General features: G+C 34.7%; 1 protein-coding gene across 1 annotated transcript in view; it reads right to left on the reverse strand.

The window, feature by feature from the left end:
• Positions 1–9,515, reverse strand: part of LOC125658320 (FACT complex subunit SPT16-like) — a 29,809-nt gene extending 20,294 nt beyond the window's left edge. Inside the window, exons 1-8 of the mRNA XM_048889546.2 lie at positions 9,362–9,515; positions 7,050–7,145; positions 5,416–5,574; positions 4,501–4,560; positions 4,254–4,346; positions 2,735–2,881; positions 1,494–1,645; positions 571–743 (exon numbers count right to left, since the gene is read on the reverse strand). Of these exons, the coding sequence (XP_048745503.1) occupies positions 571–743; positions 1,494–1,645; positions 2,735–2,881; positions 4,254–4,346; positions 4,501–4,560; positions 5,416–5,574; positions 7,050–7,145; positions 9,362–9,430 (949 nt within the window). The 5' untranslated portion in view covers positions 9,431–9,515. The remainder of the gene's footprint in view (positions 1–570; positions 744–1,493; positions 1,646–2,734; positions 2,882–4,253; positions 4,347–4,500; positions 4,561–5,415; positions 5,575–7,049; positions 7,146–9,361) is intronic.
• Positions 9,516–23,147: the final 13,632 nt, after the last annotated feature.

Raw genomic sequence — 23,147 nt, forward strand, 5'->3', positions numbered from 1 at the left:
ATTTAAATTACGAACCTGATTTAATATTGAAATATTCATATGTATACCGGCTGAAATATATTTCATAAAAGATTGAATATTGTTAACAGATAATTTAGATCATCATTCTTGATTCTTAAAAACTCTATTGTTGATACAATGAATTATACCAGAATCCCAAAATAACAGTTTTCGCGAGGCACGTGCCACGAAGTAAACACGGTGTCAGGTACTGGTAATCAGGAGACCATAATTGCTTAGGTAAACAAGGGATCATTGTTCATAATAGATCAAGGGTTGCATTTAAACAGACATGGTTTGGATATTGAGCACCTCATAATTATTAATTTCTCAAAATATTTTTTGAAACATACATGTAGGTAAAAACACTAGAGCATTGACTTGAAATTGTCAACCGATTCCGACAAAAATTTGTACCGACTTATAAGCGGGTCAATGACAAATTCCTAAAAAATAACCTTAAAAAATACAACTGACTTATAGGCGGACCAACTTATAGGCGAGTATATACGGTAGTTTGTTCAGTATCTATATCAATCATCCTGTGACTTGTTTAGTATCTCTCCTTACCATCCTGTAGTTTGTTTAGTATCTCCTCTTCCACCTTCAACAGGAAGTCATAATCCTTTTGTTGTTTGTCTGATGGGTCCACCATTAGAGTCCTCACAATGTTGGCACAGTACGACTTGTATCTCACCCCCAGGGCACAGATTATGGTCCCAAAGTCCATGTTTGAGTCATCGCTGTAATCACACATTTTAAATCGATTTAAGATGACTAGTGAAACTACAGAAGAATTTACCATGCTTTATTTATCACATTGATGCTATCTATTTGGATTTTTCTCCTGTCTTCTTATCTTATGTTTATGACTTCCTGCTTTATATGCCCTCGATGGCAAAATCATACCGACAAATTACCTGGGTTACAAGTTAACACTAAAAAGGCAAATATTGACAGTCTATCTTCTAGTCCCAAGACCATAAACTGAAAATAGACTTAAGTCAAAATTTATATCACTTACATCTTAAGATTCAACTAGCACAGATGTTTAAAAAATCACGTGGTTTATCCACAAAAAAATCCAATGCAAACATATACTGCAAAATTTTAATTGTTTATGAAAATTATTTCAAAAGTTGGCTGGATTTGAAATTTAGACTTGAGTCTATTCTCAGTTTATGGTCTTGAGGCCTGAACATTTAAATATCATATAATGGACTATTTTAACATCTGAAATATATAGCAAATGTTTCTCAAAAAAGAAAAGAAAAAGTAGTTTAAAATCTGCACATCATTTTTGGTGCAATTTCATTTACAGCCATGTTATTTCTATGAAGAGAAATTTTGGCACTTCAATTTTGGGCAAATTATTCCCCTCCACTAGCCAACATTTACAGCATGCTAAAATAACTCAGTATACAGTACACTGCATTTATGCAGATGTTTGAATGTTCTACATCAATTGTAAACATTCCTCTGCTTAGTTTTACCTGACCGTGGAGAATTTCAGACTGTATTTCCCCCCGCTCTGCACAATGGCAGGGTAACACATGTCCAGCTGCCCAATGTCGACCCCTACAACAATCTTCTTGTTCTGTAGAGCCTGTTCCACGCCATCAGCTAATTTTGAGTGCTTCACTTTCTATACAAATTACAGGTAATTATTATACACCTATTTACTGACTATGAGGACCATAGCAGGTTTATTGTCCCCCAAGACAGCAACTATTTCCCGAGGCGCAGCCGAGGGAAATAGTTGCTGTCGAGGGGATAATAAACTTGCTATTGTCCGAATAGTCAGAAAATAGGTGTTTTATTATACCAAAGTAGACTTTACTTGTGTCAGACGTACCATAGTGAAGTAAACTAACATTCGGCATTAGATGGAATCGACCGAGGTGATCCACTAATAAGAGTCATCAGACTTTGAGGTCACAGAAAAGAAAACGCGGGAAAATATAGCATCCGGTAAATAGTTTCGAGACTATTTTCCTAGGGCAGATAGTTCAGAAACTATTTCACAGCTAGCGTTATCCAGAAGAAATAGCAAATTTATTCACCTAACATTTATATAGCAAAAACATTCTGAGGTATAATAAAAATGTCTATATAAATTTCAATAAAATGCAGCTGTACCTTAAACCTCAAACCCTAATACCGTATTTGTCCTATTGAGAGCTTAAAAAATTGGAAGGGGGTGGCAGTTATTTGGTACTCTATGCTGAAATGTTCCCATTAAATTTTAATATTGAATGAATAAATTTGAAAAATGTTTTAATGAATATCAAATTGCACGTAAATTTTATTGCCTTTCTTTTAACACTAATAATCAGTCCATTCATGTCTATATTTCAAATCGTCAGTTGTAATGCAGAAAAATATACGGTAGTAGCTATTACTTTCACATCACACCATATGTGTCATTGACTAATACCACGTACAATTTACTTCAGTTTCACTTTCGCAGTACAACTATGGCTGAGTATGAATGTAGTTCTTGCATTAGGGGATTTCATGTTTACAGAGATATCTCGGATCCATTCCAGGGATTTGAGAGTTGAAAAAAGTCCCAGGGGGCTCTTATAGGGGACGGGGTGCTCAATAGGACGATTACAGTATTAGCTTTAAAGATTTCAATCTTAATCAACCAATTTTAAACCTCCAATCATTTTTTAGTTTCACAACATACTACTGTTTTTTATGGTTACCTAGAAAAAACTTGACAGCTTACCTTCTCTGCATCAATGATCTCCATGATCTGCTCTCGGAGGTATTTAGAGAAAACCTCGCACGTGACAGCTGAGGCTTTCTGCATTGTTTTGATCTCCGAATCTTCTTTCGGGGCCATTATGTAGGCCATGATTGAGCTCACATCCACCTGATAAAGCAGTCACCAAATCATTAGTGTACATGTATGTGATTTCAGGTTAACCTGCCAGTCTTAGTCCAAAGAGACACACATCAATAACAAGGGGCCAATGGGCCACACTATTTACACAAGCCACTTCCTTCTCATAGTTTGGACACAAAAAACCCCTCAAACTTTCCCTATTTTGTACTGTCAATAGCCCTAGAATTCGTAGTATGTAAATATTTGATTTTCTTATACTTGAGAATGCTTGCATATAAATTCTAATAGTTGTGCCCTTATGGTTTCTGAGAAGATGACTTTAAAATTTTTTCTATCTATTCCTACAAATTGTGTATATAAAACTTTAAAACCTCTATTATGACCCCATCCCAACTCCATGAGTTACGTTCTAACAATCTTGAATCTACACTTCGTGAGGTGTCATTGATTAAGAAACTTACAATACATTACATAAAGCAGCTTTCCTATAAGTTTTATTCCCCCTGGTTAGATGGCTATTTGGTAAGATTTCCTATAAGTTTTATTCCCCCTGGTTAGATGGCTATTTGGTAAGATTTCCTATAAGTTTTATTCCCCCTGGTTAGATGGCTATTTGGTAAGATTTCCTATAAGTTCTATTCCCCCTGGTTAGATGGCTATTTGGTAAGATTTCCTATAAGTTCTATTCCCCCTGGTTAGATGGTTATTTGGTAAGATTTCCTATAAGTTCTATTCCCCCTGGTTATATGGCTATTTGGTAAGATTTTTTTTCCATTACCAGATTCCATTTTCACAATTCCCCATTTATTCCCTTGAACAGGAATATGATCCTTGATTTGAAGAATTCCGATTTGCGTGACATAATGTAAAAATATGAACTATAGAGGGCTGACAAACTTCAATCAGAAAAGCTATGTTCAGCTTACGCGAGTTAGAGAGCTATCTGTGTATACACAATGCTGCCTGTATAGTCACCATGAAATTAAAATAATGCATTCAAAAACCTACATACTTTCAGAGTTCTAATACACATGTCCCAACCAAAATTTTATAAGAAACTATCTTCAAACTTGTCATTTCCAATCCAGATCTCAAGCTACATGTATTTTGAGTGTCAATTTTAGGCTCGATTTTTATTTCACTTGCAGATGTGTTTCTTGATGTTAAAAAGAAATGACATGAAGCATTAATATTTAAATGACAGGGATTTACAGGTCAATGACAGGGATTTACAGGTAAATGATTGGGATTTACAGATAAATGTCAGAGATTTACAGGTAAATGCCAGGGATTATTAGGTCAATGACATGGATTTACAGGTCAATATTAGGAATTTACAGGTAAATGATAGGGATCTACAGGTAAATGACATAAAGCATTTAAAGGACAGGTTAATTACCTTCTGGAAAGAAGCATCTGACAGTGCTGACCTCCAACTTTCCATAAACTCCCCGGGAAACTTGTCCTTACTGAATTCTCCAACAGATTTTCCCTGTCATAAATATATTAACATTCTTATAAATCCATCCAGACACTAATATATCAACACATAAATCCATCCAGACACAACATAATTATAATGTTCTAATTTACAAACTTACACAATCAGTAGCAATTTTACACAATCAGAACAGTAAATACACTACCTTTTTACTCGATTTGATTTCACTGATCAGCTTCTGAAAATTTCCTTTATCCTTGTCCCCCTGAAAGAGAATTAAACGGCACACTACAGTTTACTATTCCCAGTTTGCCATTATATTTTAAACAGCATTTGAGAATCAATAAAGGAGTGAAAGTAGTTTTTACTCATTTTACACGATATAAAGCAAGTTGGGGCAGTTTACCTATCATACAACGTGAAGCGGTTTATAAAATAACAACTTTTATGCCTTTATAATTCAATTTGGTAAATTGCGTTCGATATTACTTGATGAATAATTCTAAAGAAAATATGAATTTTATACTATGTGAACCAATATTGCTGTAGCAACAAAATGGAAATTGAACAGTGAAACGTATTGTGATGTCATCCCTAGGATGTCATATAGCGGGACTAAATGACAACTTTGTTTATCAATATCAAAAATGTTAATAATATAGGATTAAACATTCTTTTAGAGGAATTTATTGACGTATAAACTCTGGACATCTTACTCACAAACTGAATAAAAGTGCAAAGCACTTTTAAGTTTGTGAGTAAAATCACCTGGGTATACACATCAATAAATTCTTCAAAGAGAATGTTTGATTCTTATAATTCCAATTTATTCCCTATATTATCAATTTCAAATATTTGAATAGTTTCCCCACACTATGCTATTTGTTTTCAGGCGCATATGTATGAAAGCTTAGCATTGCTAAAACAAAAAAATATTTCCCCCACTCACCTACCTACTCAGATTTCAAATGCTGGGACAGGAGAGGGCAAACAATTACTTTAAAGGAGGCCACATTAGAAAATTATTTTTGCATCAGGATAGCCTCACTAATTTATGCAAAAGAAAGGAACATCACAGATAAAGTGATTTACAGTGATCTACCCATTGATCCACTGTTACCTTATCTCTGGTCAGCAATTTGATTTGGGGTTGGTCATTTTCCTTGGATGCCTCCAACTGCTTCAGGAAGTCAATCTTCTTCTTACTTGCCAGAATGGAAATGCTCTTCTCACTGAGTACCATAATCGTGTCTGTCAACTCGTAGCCAAACAGCCATGTCTGAAAACGAGAAGAGATGGATAATATGTTTACAAACATGTTTATGAAGTTGATTCAATTGCCTTGGAATATTACCATCATTATAATTGAGATTATTCAAAAACCTGAGATTTTTTATACCAGAGGAAAAACTCAGGTAAGGGACAGAGTCTGTTTTTACAGGTATGGTAATCTAAAACAATGCAGCCAGCTAATTCATATGTACACAACAAACAGAAAGTAATGGTCTCGATAAAACATAAGATTGATAAATCAAGTCTATCTTGTGATTTAAATGTTTTGCTAATTTAGCATGGAATGAGAGATTAATGAAATAAAATTCAGAAATTCGTATCATCCATTTTTGATCAGTATTAACATTGAAGTAATTCTGTAGAATTGCAGATCTCCTGACCTGCATTGTGACAGAGTGTCCTAATTCCCTCTGACCTACATTGTGATGAAGTGTCTTAATTCCCTCTGACCTACATTGTGATGAAGTGTTTTAATTCCCTCTGACCTGCATTGTGATGAAGTGTCCTAATTCCATCTGACCTACATTGTGATGAAGTGTCCTAATTCCCTCTGACCTACATTGTGATGCTGTGTCTTAATTCCCTCTGACCTACATTGTGATGGAGTGTCTTAATTCCCTCTGACCTACATTGTGATGCTGTGTCCTAATTCCCTCTGACCTACATTGTGATGCTGTGTCCTAATTCCCTCTGACCTACATTGTGATGCTGTGTCCTAATTCCCTCTGACCTACATTGTGATGCTGTGTCCTAATTCCCTATGACCTACAGTGATAGAGTCAGTGATTTTTCAAAAGGGTCCTGTGGCTATCGAATTGGGAAAACCTAGTCATTATTGAAAATCAAACACAAATTGATGTCATTCTTCTTTTATTTTACACATTTAACATTATTTTCTTCATTCCCTGTGACCTACCATGTGATGAAGTGTTGCCCAATAATTATTTCCTTTGTTGAACTCTTACACACAGTGAAACGCAAAATATGCTATCATATTTACGCAGTGGGTACAAATGCTTTGCTCTGCATTCATATATTGCCTAAAGGATGATTACCTCACGTCATACAACCGTCCAAACTGCAGGAAAACACAAATTTAGTACGTATATGAGTATTTGATAATAAAATAGTTCACACAAAAATTGATAATCACCATCTTCCTTTGATAAAAGTATCACTGGTGAAGGAGAGGAATCAAATAATTTATATTTAATTCAAAGGCCTAATTCAAAGAAATTAATCTTGATATGGTCAGTTTAATGTATTGCAAACAGTTGATATAAACAAAATTTATGCTTTCATGACTTATCCTTATTTACATAGCCAGTCTATACTATATGCATACATCTTGTACCCACTCAAGCGTTCAACAGAATACTAAATGTACCTCCATCACGAAAGAGCTGATATCTCGGTAATTGCGCGTTCCCTGTGACCTACAGTGCGACTTCCCCGGCTTACCTGTAAAGCTGTTGACTTGGAATAAACCACCTCCTCATCCACGCCAACTGCTGTAACCAAGGCATCAATCTGACTAAGGGCATCACTTGTTGATTTCTGAAATTCAAATACATGTAATAAAACATAGCAGTAAATAATCTTGTGTAACTTGTACATAAAAAATTATCTCCAATAAGAATAATGTAAATATCTTGTAGTTTTCCTTCACTGTAGCGATAAATGTACTGCTAAATGATTTATATGGAGGCAGTGATTCCGAAGGTCCGTCGGACATTGGTAAATGTCCGGTAATTTTTGTTTTGGTCCGATCAATATCAGTTGTTGGCCGGACCAAGTGTCTGATAATTTTTGTTCTAATGAAATGCATGATTAGATAAATTTTCAGTTTTTAGCAGCATGTCCCAAAATTATTCTGTTCTTTAGTCATTGCAAACAGAAAACGTGTTTACGTTTGACTCAAATATTTATCAAACTTGCAATCATCTTTATGTTACGTAAATTGCTCGAGTTTAAAAAAACCCACGTATATTTCATAACACTGGTGTTGAACATGGGTTGGAAAAGTTTACTCCACTGACAAATCGAGGTGAAGTGCTTGGGCTAATAAAGTAGGTCGCCGATGCCATTCTGGGCCAGAAAGTTCAAATTTACATGAAAGCTTCCTGACTTAGTGCAGATTCAAGTCTGTTAAAATCATGGCTGCGGGGGTAGGGTAGGGCGACAATCGGGGATCAAAGTTTTACACGGGAATATATAGGGAACATCTTTAAAAATATTTTCTCAAGTACCACAGGGCAAGAGAGTTCATATTTACATGAAATTTAAGCTTCCCGGTATAGTGTAAATTTAAGTTTCTTAAAATCATTGCCCCAAGGGTAAAGTGGGGCCAATAGGGGATTAATTTATCAATAAAATTTTGGTCTGGTAAAATGTGATTTGGTCCAGTAATATCTCAACCATTACTGGACCAAATGTCCAGTAAGTACCAGAAGACCTTGGGAAGCACTGTGGAGGAGATTTATGGGTAATAGGATTAGTGATGGGCAATCGGACCAAAAACCATAATCGATTAAATTTGGGAATTGTCATTTCAGCCGTTTTAGCATTGCTTGTGACATATCTAAATTTTGTCTAGTTGAGGGGGGGACAGTCAATCACAACTCTTATTTTCTTAACTGGTCCCCTATTGACCAGTTCACGTAAACCCGGGACGGGGGACACGTTGAAAATGGATTAAAAGCAAGCAAGTGTTGATTTCTTTGTGACAGTTTTGTGCATTACTGTTAAACATTTGAAAACAACTTGTCTATTGCATAAATCCAGGCACATCTGAGTCGAAAGGTCGGTCGAAGCATAAACTGTCACTGACTCCAGCATTTACACGTTTTCCCACAGGCACCTGAAGTATGGATATTACAACACCCCCCCCCCCCCTTTATGATATTTGGAAAGCGGCAGGTCAGGGAGTTGTCATACTACAAGTCTCTTCAGCTCAAAACCCATCTCATCTCTTTTATTTGACACAATCTTGCGTGCAGTGATCGGACAGGGCTTAATCTTTTCCACTGGTAGCCAAAAAGGAGGTCACAGAGTACGAAATTTGTTGTACGCGCCTGTGATTGGTTCGCAAAGACATTGCTTAGTCTCGGGATCATCCGAATGGTCTCAGGATTATTCGCGGACCAATCACACAACATGTTATAAATTCATAATCTGTGACCTCCTTTTTGGCTGCCAGTGGAAAAGATGAAGACCTGTCCAATCATTGCATGCAAGATTGTGTCAAATAAAAGAGATGAGATGGGTTTTGAGCTGAAGAGATTTGTAGTATGACATCACCCTGACCTGCCGCTCGCCAAAATTCCTTAGGTAACACTGCAATTACTTTGAAAATGTGCCCCCAAACGGAGACCCCGTTTGTTTACAAATTTTTGTTTCATACCTTGTGTATTTTATCATACCGGTAGAAGGCCAATCTCTAAAGAAAATAAATTTTCACCAGCATTCCATGAGTATTATTGTTGGGCAGCCGCGCTGCAACAAATAAGTTCCCATGTGTCTGCAACACCCCCCCCCCCCCCCCCCCCCCCCCATTTCAAATGTGATTTTGAAAGAGAAGCGGGTGCATGATAAAATCAGAGCAGTCTCCTTGATTATTACATTGTGCAGTTGACTACAATTTGCCTAAAACAGTCTAGTGCGCAGTTGCCTCTATAGAAACTCGTGGAATTAGAGATCGCGAGACTGAAAGAGCACCTCACCGATCTATTATCTATTTCTTGCCTCATTTCATAAATTTTACTTATACTTACGCTCCAGGCTTGATAAAATCGCTTTACTCTTTTTAAAAAAATGTCTTTGTCGACGTGTAAACTAGACATGATCAATTAACAAAAACTTTTGATCATCACAATCAAAACAATGTGCTACACTCAGCACTATGGCGGGAGATCAACGAAATATAGATGTTAGAATTATCATGATAGGAAAATTTAATTCCGAATTATTCTCGTTTCCGGTTAACGTTTTCGCCCGTGTGTCGTTTAATAATTAAATAATTCCAATTTTCATTTTCAACACAAACAGTAATACTCGACAACGAAGTGACGGATTTATAGGATTCCATCCCACCACCTTTTAGCCAAAAGTTTCCAAGGCATTACTGGCATATATAATATGAAAACCCCAGATGTCTGAGCATTTTGACTAATATGTAACCCCCCTTTTTTCCGGAAAATGTGGACCCGCCACTGCAAAATACACATACAGTAATGGAAAATATACACAATAATGGACAACATACAAACATAATACTGGACAACATACACACATAATACTGGGCAACATACATAATACCGGACAACATACACAATACTGGACAAAATACATAATACTGCACAACATACATAATACCGGACAACATACATAATACTGGACAACATACATATATACTACAGGACAACATACACACATAATACCGAACAACATACACACATGATACTGGACAACATACATAATACTGGACAACATACACACATAATACTGGACAACATACATAATACCGGACAACATACACACATAATACTGCACAACATACACACATAATACTGGACAAAATACATAATACTGGACAACATACATATGTAATACTGGACAATATACATAATACTGGACAACATACATAATAATGGACAACATACATAATACTGGAAAACATACATAATACTGGACAACATACATAATACTGGACAACATACACACATAATACTGGACAACATACATGATACTGGACAACATACATAATACTGGACAACATACATAATACTGGACAACATACACAATACTGGACAACATGCATACATACATAATACTGGACAACATACATAATACTGGACAACATATATATATATAATACTAGACAACATACATAATACTTGACAACATACATAATACTGGACAACATACATAATACTTGACAACATACATAATACTGGACAACATACATAATACTGGACAACATACATAATACTGGACAACATACATAATACTGGACAACATACACAATACTGGACAACATACACACATAATACTGGAAAACACACATAATACTGGACAACATACACAATACTGGACAAAATACATAATACTGCACAACATACATAATACTGGACAACATACATAATACTGGACAACATACATAATACTGGACAACATACACACATAATACTGGACAACATACATGATACTGGACAACATACATAATACTGGACAACATACATAATACTGGACAACATACACAATACTGGACAACATGCATACATACATAATACTGGACAACATACATAATACTGGACAACATATATATATATATAATACTAGACAACATACATAATACTTGACAACATACATAATACTGGACAACATACATAATACTGGACAACATACACAATACTGGACAACATACACACATAATACTGGACAACATACACAATACTGGACAACATACACACATAATACTGGACAACATACATGATACTGGACAACATACATAATACTGGACAACTTACATAATACTGGACAACATACATAATACTGGACAACATACATAATACTGGACAACATACACAATACTGGACAACATACACACATAATACTGGAAAACACACATAATACTGGACAACATACACAATACTGGACAAAATACATAATACTGCACAACATACATAATACTGGACAACATACATAATACTGGACAACATACATAATACTGGACAACATACACACATAATACTGGACAACATACATGATACTGGACAACATACATAATACTGGACAACATACATAATACTGGACAACATACACAATACTGGACAACATGCATACATACATAATACTGGACAACATACATAATACTGGACAACATATATATATATATAATACTAGACAACATACATAATACTTGACAACATACATAATACTGGACAACATACATAATACTGGACAACATACATAATACTGGACAACTTACATAATACTGGACAACATACATAATACTGGACAACATACATAATACTGGACAAGATACATAATGCTCGAAAACATACATAATTCTGGGCAACATACATAATACTGCACAACTTACAATAATACTGGACAACATACACACATACTACTGGACAACATACATAATACCGGACAACACACATAATACTGGACAGTATACACAATGCTCGACAACATACATACATAATACTGGACAACACAAAAAAATCTGGACAACATACATGATATTGGACAACATACACACATAATACTGCACAACATACACACATAATACTAGACAACACACAAAATACTGGACAACATACATAATACTGGACAACATACATAATACTGGACAACACACATAATACTGGACAACATACACAATGCTCGACAACATACGTACATAATACTGAACAACACACAAAATGCTAGACAACATACGTAATATTGCACAACATACATAATACCAGACAACATACACACATAATACTAGACAACACACAAAATACTGGACAACATACATAATACTGGACAACATACATAATACTGGACAACATACATAATACTGGACAACACACAAAATACTGGACAACATACATAATACTGGACAACACACATAATACTGGACAACATACATAATACTGGACAACATACATAATACTGGACAAGATACATAATGCTCGAAAACATACATAATTCTGGGCAACATACATAATACTGCACAACTTACAATAATACTGGACAACATACACACATACTACTGGACAACATACATAATACCGGACAACACACATAATACTGGACAGTATACACAATGCTCGACAACATACATACATAATACTGGACAACACAAAAAAATCTGGACAACATACATGATATTGGACAACATACACACATAATACTGCACAACATACACACATAATACTAGACAACACACAAAATACTGGACAACATACATAATACTGGACAACATACTTAATACTGGACAACACACATAATACTGGACAACATACACAATGCTCGACAACATACGTACATAATACTGGACAACACACAAAATGCTAGATAACATACATAATACTGGACAACATACATAATACTGGACAACATACACAATACCGGACAACATACACACATGATATTGGACAACATATACTCGACAACATATATCGATAACAATTCATAAATCAATTGAGCCTCTAAAGCCAAACAGATCTGAAACACAGGGTTCTCTCATTCGTTCTGTTCTCTATCACACACATATGATAGATACGTGTATTTATTACACACACATAGATACGTGTATTTATTACACACACATAGATACGTGTATTTATTACATACACATAAATACATGTATTTATTACACACACATATATACATGTATTTATTACACACATATAGATACGTGTATTTATTACACACACATATGATAGATACATGTATTTATTACACACACATAGATACGTGTATTTATTACATACACATATGATAGATACATGTATTTATTACACACACACAGATACATGTATTTATTACACACACACAGATACATGTATTTATTACACACACACAGATACATGTATTTATTACACACATATAGATACGTGTATTTATTACACACACATTGATACGTGTATTTATTACGCACACACAGATACATGTATTTATTACTCACAGATAGATACGTGTATTTATTGCACACACATAGATACATGTATTTATTACGCACACATAGATACGTGTATTTATTACACACACATCGATAAGTGTATTTATTACACACACATCGATACGTGTATTTATTACACACACATAGATACGTGTATTTATTACACACACATAGATACATGTATTTATTACACACACATAGATATGTGTATTTATTACACACACATAGATACATGTATTTATTACACACACATAGATACGTGTATTTATTACACACACATAGATACGTGTATTTATTACTCACAGATAGATACGTGTATTTATTGCACACACATAGATACATGTATTTATTACGCACACATAGATACGTGTATTTATTACACACACATCGATAAGTGTATTTATTACACACACATCGATACGTGTATTTATTACACACACATAGATACGTGTATTTATTACACACACATAGATACGTGTATTTATCACACACACATAGATACATGTATTTATTACACACACATAGATACATGTATTTATTACACACACACAGATACATGTATTTATTACACACACATAGATACGTGTATTTATTACACACACATAGATACGTGTATTTATTACACACACATAGATACGTGTATTTATTACACACACATAGATACGTGTATTTATTACACACACACAGATACATGTATTTATTACACACACATAGATATGTGTATTTATTACACACACATAGATACGTGTATTTATTACACACACATAGATATGTGTATTTATTACACACACATAGATACGTGTATTTATTACACACACATAGATACGTGTATTTATTACACACACATAGATATGTGTATTTATTACACACACATAGATACGTGTATTTATTACACACACATTGATACGTGTATTTATTACACGCACATGCATACGTGTATTTATTTTGTGTGATGGAGAACAGAGCGGATACACTGTAAGAGACCTCTGTGTCTGATGAGTTTTGTATGCGTTTAAAAATATTTATTTTCTCACTCAGTGCCCTCGTCCAAAAATAAATGTTTTCTTGACTATCTAATAATAAAACAAAACAGAAAAAGTGAAAAGGTTGGTTGCGTTCGCTGCAAGATCGCTTTTAAAAAGCAAACATCAAATCGACAAAGCTGAAAAATCACAAATGAAAGCGTATGAAATTCCAAACTGAAAATGAGCTGGGTGGGAGGGAAGGCTAAGGCACAGAAATTCAAAAGCGACCTTTGTTGCTTGTAACGAACTTCGCACTACCCGAAAAACTGACCAGTCGTAGTATTTATACTAAGCACAAAAGCGCTCGTACATGAGCTCAGAAACCCGCGAAATGTATTCAAATGACGAAATGTAAAACGTAAGGAAATAAATTGCTTTATTTCCCTTTCGCATTCAAAGGGCAGATATATACTTTGTTAGCATCTACATGTATGTCAGGTGCCCCGCCTACTCCTTGAGTAGATGTGTCTGTGGATCAGATGTTAGACCTGTGTCCTCTTGTGATATTAGTTGATTGTTAGTGTGCGATCTTGTATCTGTGGGATGGTGCTTGAGTTCTTTCTTTTAGAATTGTTTCTTTTGCTGGTGCTATATATTGAGTGGTGCTATAAATTGAGTGGTGCTATATATTGAATGGTGCTATAAATTGAATGTCATGTGATATGTATGGTTGTTTAGAAAAAACAGAAGAAATTGAGGCCAAAGCTGCAGGTTATATATATACATGTATGTATATATTATTTTTTGAACATATTTTATTGATTTTAAAATCCAAACGATTGGGAACAAGTTCTAACACCTTACTAGTTAGCCCCTCTCCTAAAAATACAATATGGCATGCGAGATGGTAAAATGTACAATAATTAGACGAATCTACAAGTTGCATTTATAAATTGCGAACAGCTGAAAAAATATTTACATTAGTCTACAGAAGCAAATTAACATCACCGCACAATAATAGATTTGTATCAATATTGACCAAGTCAAGTATATAATTAAAAGGTGATTAAAAGGATTGTTTCTAGTTTTAGAGCAGTTTTTACAAGCAAAAAAGAAAAGAAAAAGATGATATACATCTTCTTCTTGTCCACATGAACAAAATAGAGGATTTGTAGTATTACGGTTATAAAGATCACAAATAAATGAAATATATACAGTTGTGCCTTAGTTTTGTATAAATAGTATTGATGAATCGTTTTCCAACAGAAAAATATGATGGCGGACTCATGATTTCTGTTATTTTTTGCGGAATGAAATGATTGAGGTGACTTCTCTGGCTTCTACATTTGATAATAAATTCCAATGTTTCACGGAATCAGGTACAAATGATTTTTGTTGAATAATTCCAGCCTTCATCTTGGAATATAGAACTGACATTTGTTTCGTGTATCATAGCAAGATACATTTTCACGTTTATTTCGAATAATATCATTTAAAGTAGTCCGGTGCATTACATTTCAAATTTTGAAGATGGTAGTTATTTTTTAGATTTAATGTCTACTTTGTAAAGTTTTTCAGTCTGTTTCTGAATAAAGGGATTCTCTAGATGCAAAAATAGGAAGACCAGTAACAATTCAGTGTACTTTTTCAAGCTTGTCAGTATCGTGAACAGAACAGCCATCCCAAACAATTGAAGCATATTCTAGAGTAGGTCTAATAAATGTTATGTACAATTTTGAAGGTGTTTCCTACCAATTTTGAACAGAAGCTTTTTAAAAATCCAATTTTTGTATAATTTTTTTCTGCTATGGAATCGATGTATAGAGATCAAATAAGGTTGTGTGACAAAATTAAGCCTAACTGACGATTGACTGGAACACACTACAGCCCATCACCTTGAAAAATAGCTTTGGTAGAAAAATAAACAATTTTAGCTTTGGGTGGATTAAATCTGAGTAACCACTTATTTGACGATGTTTCTAATAATAAACTCTGTTTACCTGATCAAGATATAAGGCTCACGGCGGGTGTGACCGGTCGACAGGGGATGCTTACTCCTCCCAGACACCCGATTCCACCTCTGGTATATCCAGGGGACCGTGTTTTCCCAACTCTCTATTTTGTATTGCTTATAGGAGTTGTGAGATTTATCACTGTTCGTTATCTTCACCTTTCATGTAAATCATAAGCTTACTTACATTATATGAAGATTGTTGAAGTGAGTTGTCATCAGCAAATAGTTTACACATTGATAGCATATTTACAGCAATGTCATTAACATAAATTAAAAATAGTAAAGATCCTAAAACAGAACCTTGGGGTACACCAGCAAATACATCAAGTTTTAACGAGAAACGGTCCTTATATATTACTTTTTGTGATCTGTGACATACATAGTTTCTACAAAGATTGTCAGATATACCATAAGTTTGTAATTTTAAAATGAGACCCTTAAGCCATACTCTATCAATGCGTTTGATAGGTCAAAAGATATACATGTTTTTTCCTTCGTCAACACTTTGAACGATACAATGGTATATATTTCCGATAATTGATAAACTGTAGAATGTCTTGGCGAGAATCCGGCTTGATATCGATGAAATAAATCAGAATGATACTCATATTTGAAAATGGTTCCCTCTATAATAGCGAGATAGGTCTATCATTAGGTACTATATGGGTCTTCCGTTTTAAAAAGAAGAGTGGCGCGTGAGCAATTCTCCAGAAAGATGAAAGCGAATTTTCTGACAATGATTTCTTGAATAACATAGTAAGTGGTTTAGTAATGGTGGATTTAGTTTATTTCAAAATGTTATGACTAATACAATCTGGGCCAACAGCTTTATTGACTGGAAGTATTGTAATAATATCTAGTACTATTTGCTCGTCAGTGATAATGTTACATTGGGAATCAATACATAAAGTATACATGTTTGGTAATGTTTCATTGGTGTCATCAATGGTTGAAAATGATGAAAGGTAGACATGTACATACAAAGCTTCAATTTTAACAGAATCAGAATAATTTAACTTGTTAACGCCATTGTTATCATTAAACTGCAGATTTAGTGTAAAGGTTACGATAAATTTACGCTAGATAATTTTATGAAAATATTTTAGAATAGTGCCTGTATTCAATAAATTTTATACCGCTACATATATTAGATAGATAGATAGATAGATAGATAGAAAATAGATAGCCAGCCAGCGAACGAGCGAGCGAGCGAGCGAGCGAGCGAGAGAGAGAGCGAGAGAGAGAGAGAGAGAGAGAGAGAGAGAGAGAGAGAGAGGGATATTCAATAATAGAACACGAGTGATACAGGATTTTTTTTCACGAGTGCAAACATCAAAAAATCCTGTTTCACGAGTGAAATAAATTTCATATCCAACATTTAAAAAAAATTCTGTTTATTACATATATCAACCTACCCCTCCTGAAAGGGGGTTAGGTCCCCACGGCTCCAATTTTATTTTCTTGATGGACATTTTAAAATGTTTTCGTATCAACAGATGCACGCACCTTGAATACATCTATGCGTATATGTTGCAATACACTGTATCACGACTTCTGTGAATAAGCTTGTTACACGGTGAAATCAGCGTAGCAAAAGTGAGGCCCCACGTGATTTTTTCATGTACATATTTTGTATTTTTATAACAACCTTATGAATATTGTGATTCTAATTTGATGAAATAAGACGGACAGGTACTATACTGATTTAAGAAAACCCAGGAGCATAAATAAAACCAATTCACATCTTACCTTAAAATTTAACTTTGTAATAAATTTCAACAAAGATATATGGCAATCTAGAAACTCGAAATGAATATAATTACGTGTACATGTTTATTTACATATACTTCATACCCATCTCAAAATGTAAACTAAATTTACATAAAACGCATAAAAAAAGCCACTAATTTTGCAGTTCTATCCAAACTTTTTAGATTTCCAATGTACTGTCAAGTTATACAAGTTATGTTCAAACTATTTGAATTATTTGTTTCGACTTGAAAAGTTACACCCATCCCTTGTTCTACTCACGGAAGCATATTCAATCTCAAAGAACCCTTTCCTCTGTAACCAATTGCAAGAATTGTTGGATAAATTTCCTGACTTCAAAAATTATATTGATTCATCAAAATTAAGCCCCTATTCCTTAAAAAAAGTGATCATATAGTATAAAGTATTATCTTATAAACATGTGGCAGTGGCGGATAAAGAGCCCCCGCCCCCCTCTTTTTCGTCACAAATTTACAAAGCACTACTGGCATAAATAGACGACAACTCCAGATTTGGCACCCAAAATGGCTGGATATTTTGGCTAATACTTGACATTCACATGTGCCCTCCCCTTTATTTCAGAAAACCTGGATCCGCCACTGTGTGTCATAAAGAAAGTGAATAGCGAAATGGCAAAATTAAGAACCCTTCATACATTAAAAAATAACTGATTTGTAAGAGAACACTATCTCTCCATTGTTGACAATTTTGGTCAGAGGAACAGAATTTCTGCTCACAAACTAAATATTAAACCCCCCCACCCCCCCACCCCACCCCACCCCACCCCCCCAAAAAAAACCGGAGGTTTTCAAAAAGGATTTCTCCCTGAATCGAAATTATGCTCTCAATGCAATATGAAGGAGGTTGAAGATGAACTTCAATTTTACTGGTTTGTCTAAAATATAACAGCGAGACATCAACATTAATGGAAACTATAAAAATCATTTTAAAATTTTCTTTTATAGCACCTGCTGAGAAACTAGTATGGATTTTTGATAATGAAAACAAAGAAGTGTTGTGTTTACTTGGTTCTTAGAACAGTAGAAATGAGATTTATTGCAATATAAACTTTAGTATTATTGATATGGGACACAGTGCTGTAACCTGATTGCTTGTTTAAATATTGTGCACGAATGTTTACGAATAATTTAAAATCCTGCTGTGGTTCTACTGGGCATTAATGATTCTGACAATTTCATACGTTGTTCTGAATATACGCTTAAATATACACGTAAAAGTCAAAATGTGTCGCATACGCTCCCTTGGGCCCTCATTAGGGTCTTGCTCGAAAATTTCTGGATCCGCCACTATTTCTGATTTCATAATGGTTATTACTATATTATTTAAAAATTTTGATAAATTATCTGTAAAAACTCGACCCCTGCTCTTATTGTACCTATCATTTTACACATGGTTCAGACTTTGAAAAAAGTACAGCAATTAATGTTTAAAGACGTTTTGGGTGTACAGAAGAAAGGTTCAAATTTAGCCACTATATATGAGCTAGGAACATTCCCCATCTGAGATAAAACTCTCCTCTCTACGTTTATATATTACAAAAGACTAAACTGCTACGACGATGAAAATATGGTATTTTTAAAAATTCCAATACTTATGGCTGCTAAATTGGAAGACGATAACTTTTATAATACTGGCATATAGAAGAATTGGCAGGGACAAATAAAAAAAAATTAAGAAATAAACTAAATCTTCGATCCCTAGATGTTAATGCAAGCACATTTTACCAATATTTGAATATTACTACCGGTATATATTAATAATGTTAACATGCAACTACAAAACACTGGAATATTAGAATAGTTTACAGTAAAATTTGGAAGAACTGTTAATTGCAAGACTATTTGAAATTTCCAATCGTGAAAGTAGTACACACTAAATTAACAAAAACTAAGAATATCTGCCCACCCTTTAGAAATTGAAAGTGGTTGATATTCAAAACCATGACATTGTATTCCAGAAGAATGTCGTTTTTGTCTTATAAATGTACTTGACGTATTCTACTGAAGAAATCTCTCTTTTTTTGTTTGTAAATTTATACCAGGCAGGATGAATTGGAGGTTGGGGTGGGCAGGGGCCCTGATCTCTCTCCCCTTTTTACAATTTACTTTTCCCTTTTTTGTTGTTGTTTTTTTACACATACAAATCTCATACTTTCTACATGCAAAGTTAACTTGATTGAAGAATACGTGCAATGAACTACCCCCCCCCCCCCCCCCCCCCCCCTGACGAAGTAGGGGAGGAGGAAGCCAGAGTTCACTTCACACTTGCAATGGAATTCTTGACAAATAAGAAAAAAATGGATTTAGGTACTTCTGCCCAAATCACAATATCCTATACATCGTAGAAAGGGGGGGGGGGGGGTGTAAGAACATAAGAACTATATGATTTAATTTTAAATGTTTCCTTTCTGCAAATGTTTCAATAATTATCGAAAACACAGCATTTTTCATATTGAATTCCTAGAAAATCAGATAGACAAATAACCGGAAAATCTGTATTTTGTCGTCTTTTCGTTATTTCGAGGCGAAAAATCGCTAATTATCGTTTTGTCGTCTTTTCGCCTGTAATTTGTCGTCTTTTCGATTTTTTGTTTTGTCGTCTTTTCGTTATTTCGAGGCGAAAAGACGACAAGACGCCAAGCTAAAACACGACAAATTTGGTCGATAATTTGCGGGTTTTATTTATCGACTTTTCGCCTACATTTTGTCGTCTTTTCGTTATTTCGGGGCAAAAAAATCGCTAATTATCGTTTTGTCGACAAATTGTAAAGTGGCACAAATCAGCCACCATAAAGAACACACTTTGTTTTATACTGTTGCCTAATATTAGAATTTAGCTTAGATATATTCAGAACACGAATTTTCTCTCTCTAGATTTTGTAGGTATTGGGACTTAAGGGCGGATCCAGAGGGGGTGGGGTCCAGCTAGGACCCCCCCCCCCCCTCGTTTTTGCAGACCAAAAAGTTTAAGACTTATTCAATTTTAACGAGACTTTGAGTCAAATGATATGAAAGGTGGATGCTTACACGTAATTGCATTGATCATTCAAATTTATCAACACCAGTATATCATTTAATTCAAGGATAAATAAGATGACAAACTGATATATATATATTTTCGTCAGATACAAGCATCATTTAAAAAAGTATATGTAGGCTAACATAAAAGTTTTGGTTAATACCACCTTCACACTCACGGATTTTTCTTACGAGTCCTTACAGATCTCCGACTCGTAGTTAATCGCAAGCATTCGTAAATCACTCGTCGGTATCCGTTAATAACTCGTCACAACTCGCACAAACTCTTAAGGATCCGTGAAAGTAGGGGCAAATTTTTTGCCATGTCAAAAAAATTATTCATGATTGTCCACGGATTTCATTTTCCGTAAATAACCCGTAAACAACTTGTAACAATCCGTAAGTATCGTAAACTGGTCGCAAGAACACGTAAACTGTTCGTAAGAATCCGCCGTAAAACACTCGTAACATTTTTTCTTACGAATCTTTGCGGTTAGTTTACGATATGTTACGGATAGTTTACGAGTTGTTTACGGATTATTACGAATGCCTAAGTGATATTTACGATTTCATTCATGTCGGGTTACAATCGCTTTACGGATTGTTCAGAGTAATTACAAGCACTTTACGTATAGGCACGATTACTTTACGAGTACATACTTAAACTTTACGATTAAGGAAAGTTATAAAAGACGCAAAATCAAGACATCAAAGAAGTTACACATCTTTCATACAATATACATACATGCTGTTACAAGTAATGTCAGTTGTCGAATGATGATACAAAGCCAATTGCGAACACTTTTGAGTCAAAAACGTAAACAATCGTAACTAACTCCTAACTATTCGTAACAGCACGTTATCAACACGTTAATAGGTCGTGATTTACACGTAAAAGCTAAGCTAAATCATAAATGTCCGTAATATACTCGTAACAATCCCTAAAAAGCTCGTAAAATGTCGTAATTTGCTCGTATTTATCCGTGTTCACTCGGAACAAATCGTAAATGTATGCCGTAAATACATCGCAAGAACTCGTAATAAACCGTAAATGGCCCGTAAATACTCTTAAAACGTTCACAGTTCTTTAAAGTGTCTAAATCGTAACAATCCGTTTACTTTTACGGATTTGTGGAATACGTAAGGATCCGTAAGAAAAATCCGTGAGTGTGAAGGTACCACAAGATGTAGCCTAGACAATTTGAAAGTGAAGAGGTAGTACCAGGATATGCTCAGAACGCAGGATTTTGTACCACTTACCCGGCCCAGAGCTTCTTGGGAGTAACCTTAAAATCAGGTTTTTAATTTTTTTTTTTTTTAATACGAATCAGATCTGAGTATGGCGATTAGAATGACAAAAACGTTGAAAACAAGTAGTAAATAGAATAAACATTTTCATATACATAAAACTATATCGATCAAGATCTCCCCTACGATGTTAGGCCTATGTGCACAAGCAAAGGGTGTAGTACTAAGGTGACCGATATCGCCTGTGGGCCTCTTGTTTTCTGTATTTCAGTGAAACACGGCATCGAATACGTTGGCCTATACCTGGTGCGATCAGTTTGATGCAGATTAGTGGTAAAAAAGGAAAAACGAAATGAGTTATAAAAAAGAAGTATAAGAACCCCCTCCCCTCTCACCCCGTCCGCCCCCTCCGACATATATTGTATATGATGGCATGCCAACATATGCTCGCGCGAGGTGAATCAATAAATAAATTGAAATTGAACCACATCTGATTTCAAGACAGTCATTTGAAAAAAAAGCCTGTCATTGCATGAAACATAGTGATACAGCCTTACACTTTTACGAACGTTTTGTTAGACCTTATATAAATTGCATTTGGCTAGTTGAGTAATGAATTTTAATTTTCCCGCCAATTTACTCCGTCGATTTTGTTGATCAATTTTCTTTCATTTCACTCTGTTGATAACAAAGAAATCGCATCCTTAAAAGTTATATTATATTCTGTCGGTTATATTGATTCCATATTCTTTCATTTTTGAATAAAGATGTAGAAAACACGGTGTAAAAATTGATGTCCAATGTGTGCTGACACTCATGACGACAGCATATCTACGCATGCGTTCT

This window comes from Ostrea edulis, chromosome 1, assembly GCF_947568905.1.
Source record: "Ostrea edulis chromosome 1, xbOstEdul1.1, whole genome shotgun sequence".
Lineage (NCBI taxonomy): Eukaryota > Metazoa > Mollusca > Bivalvia > Ostreida > Ostreidae > Ostrea > Ostrea edulis.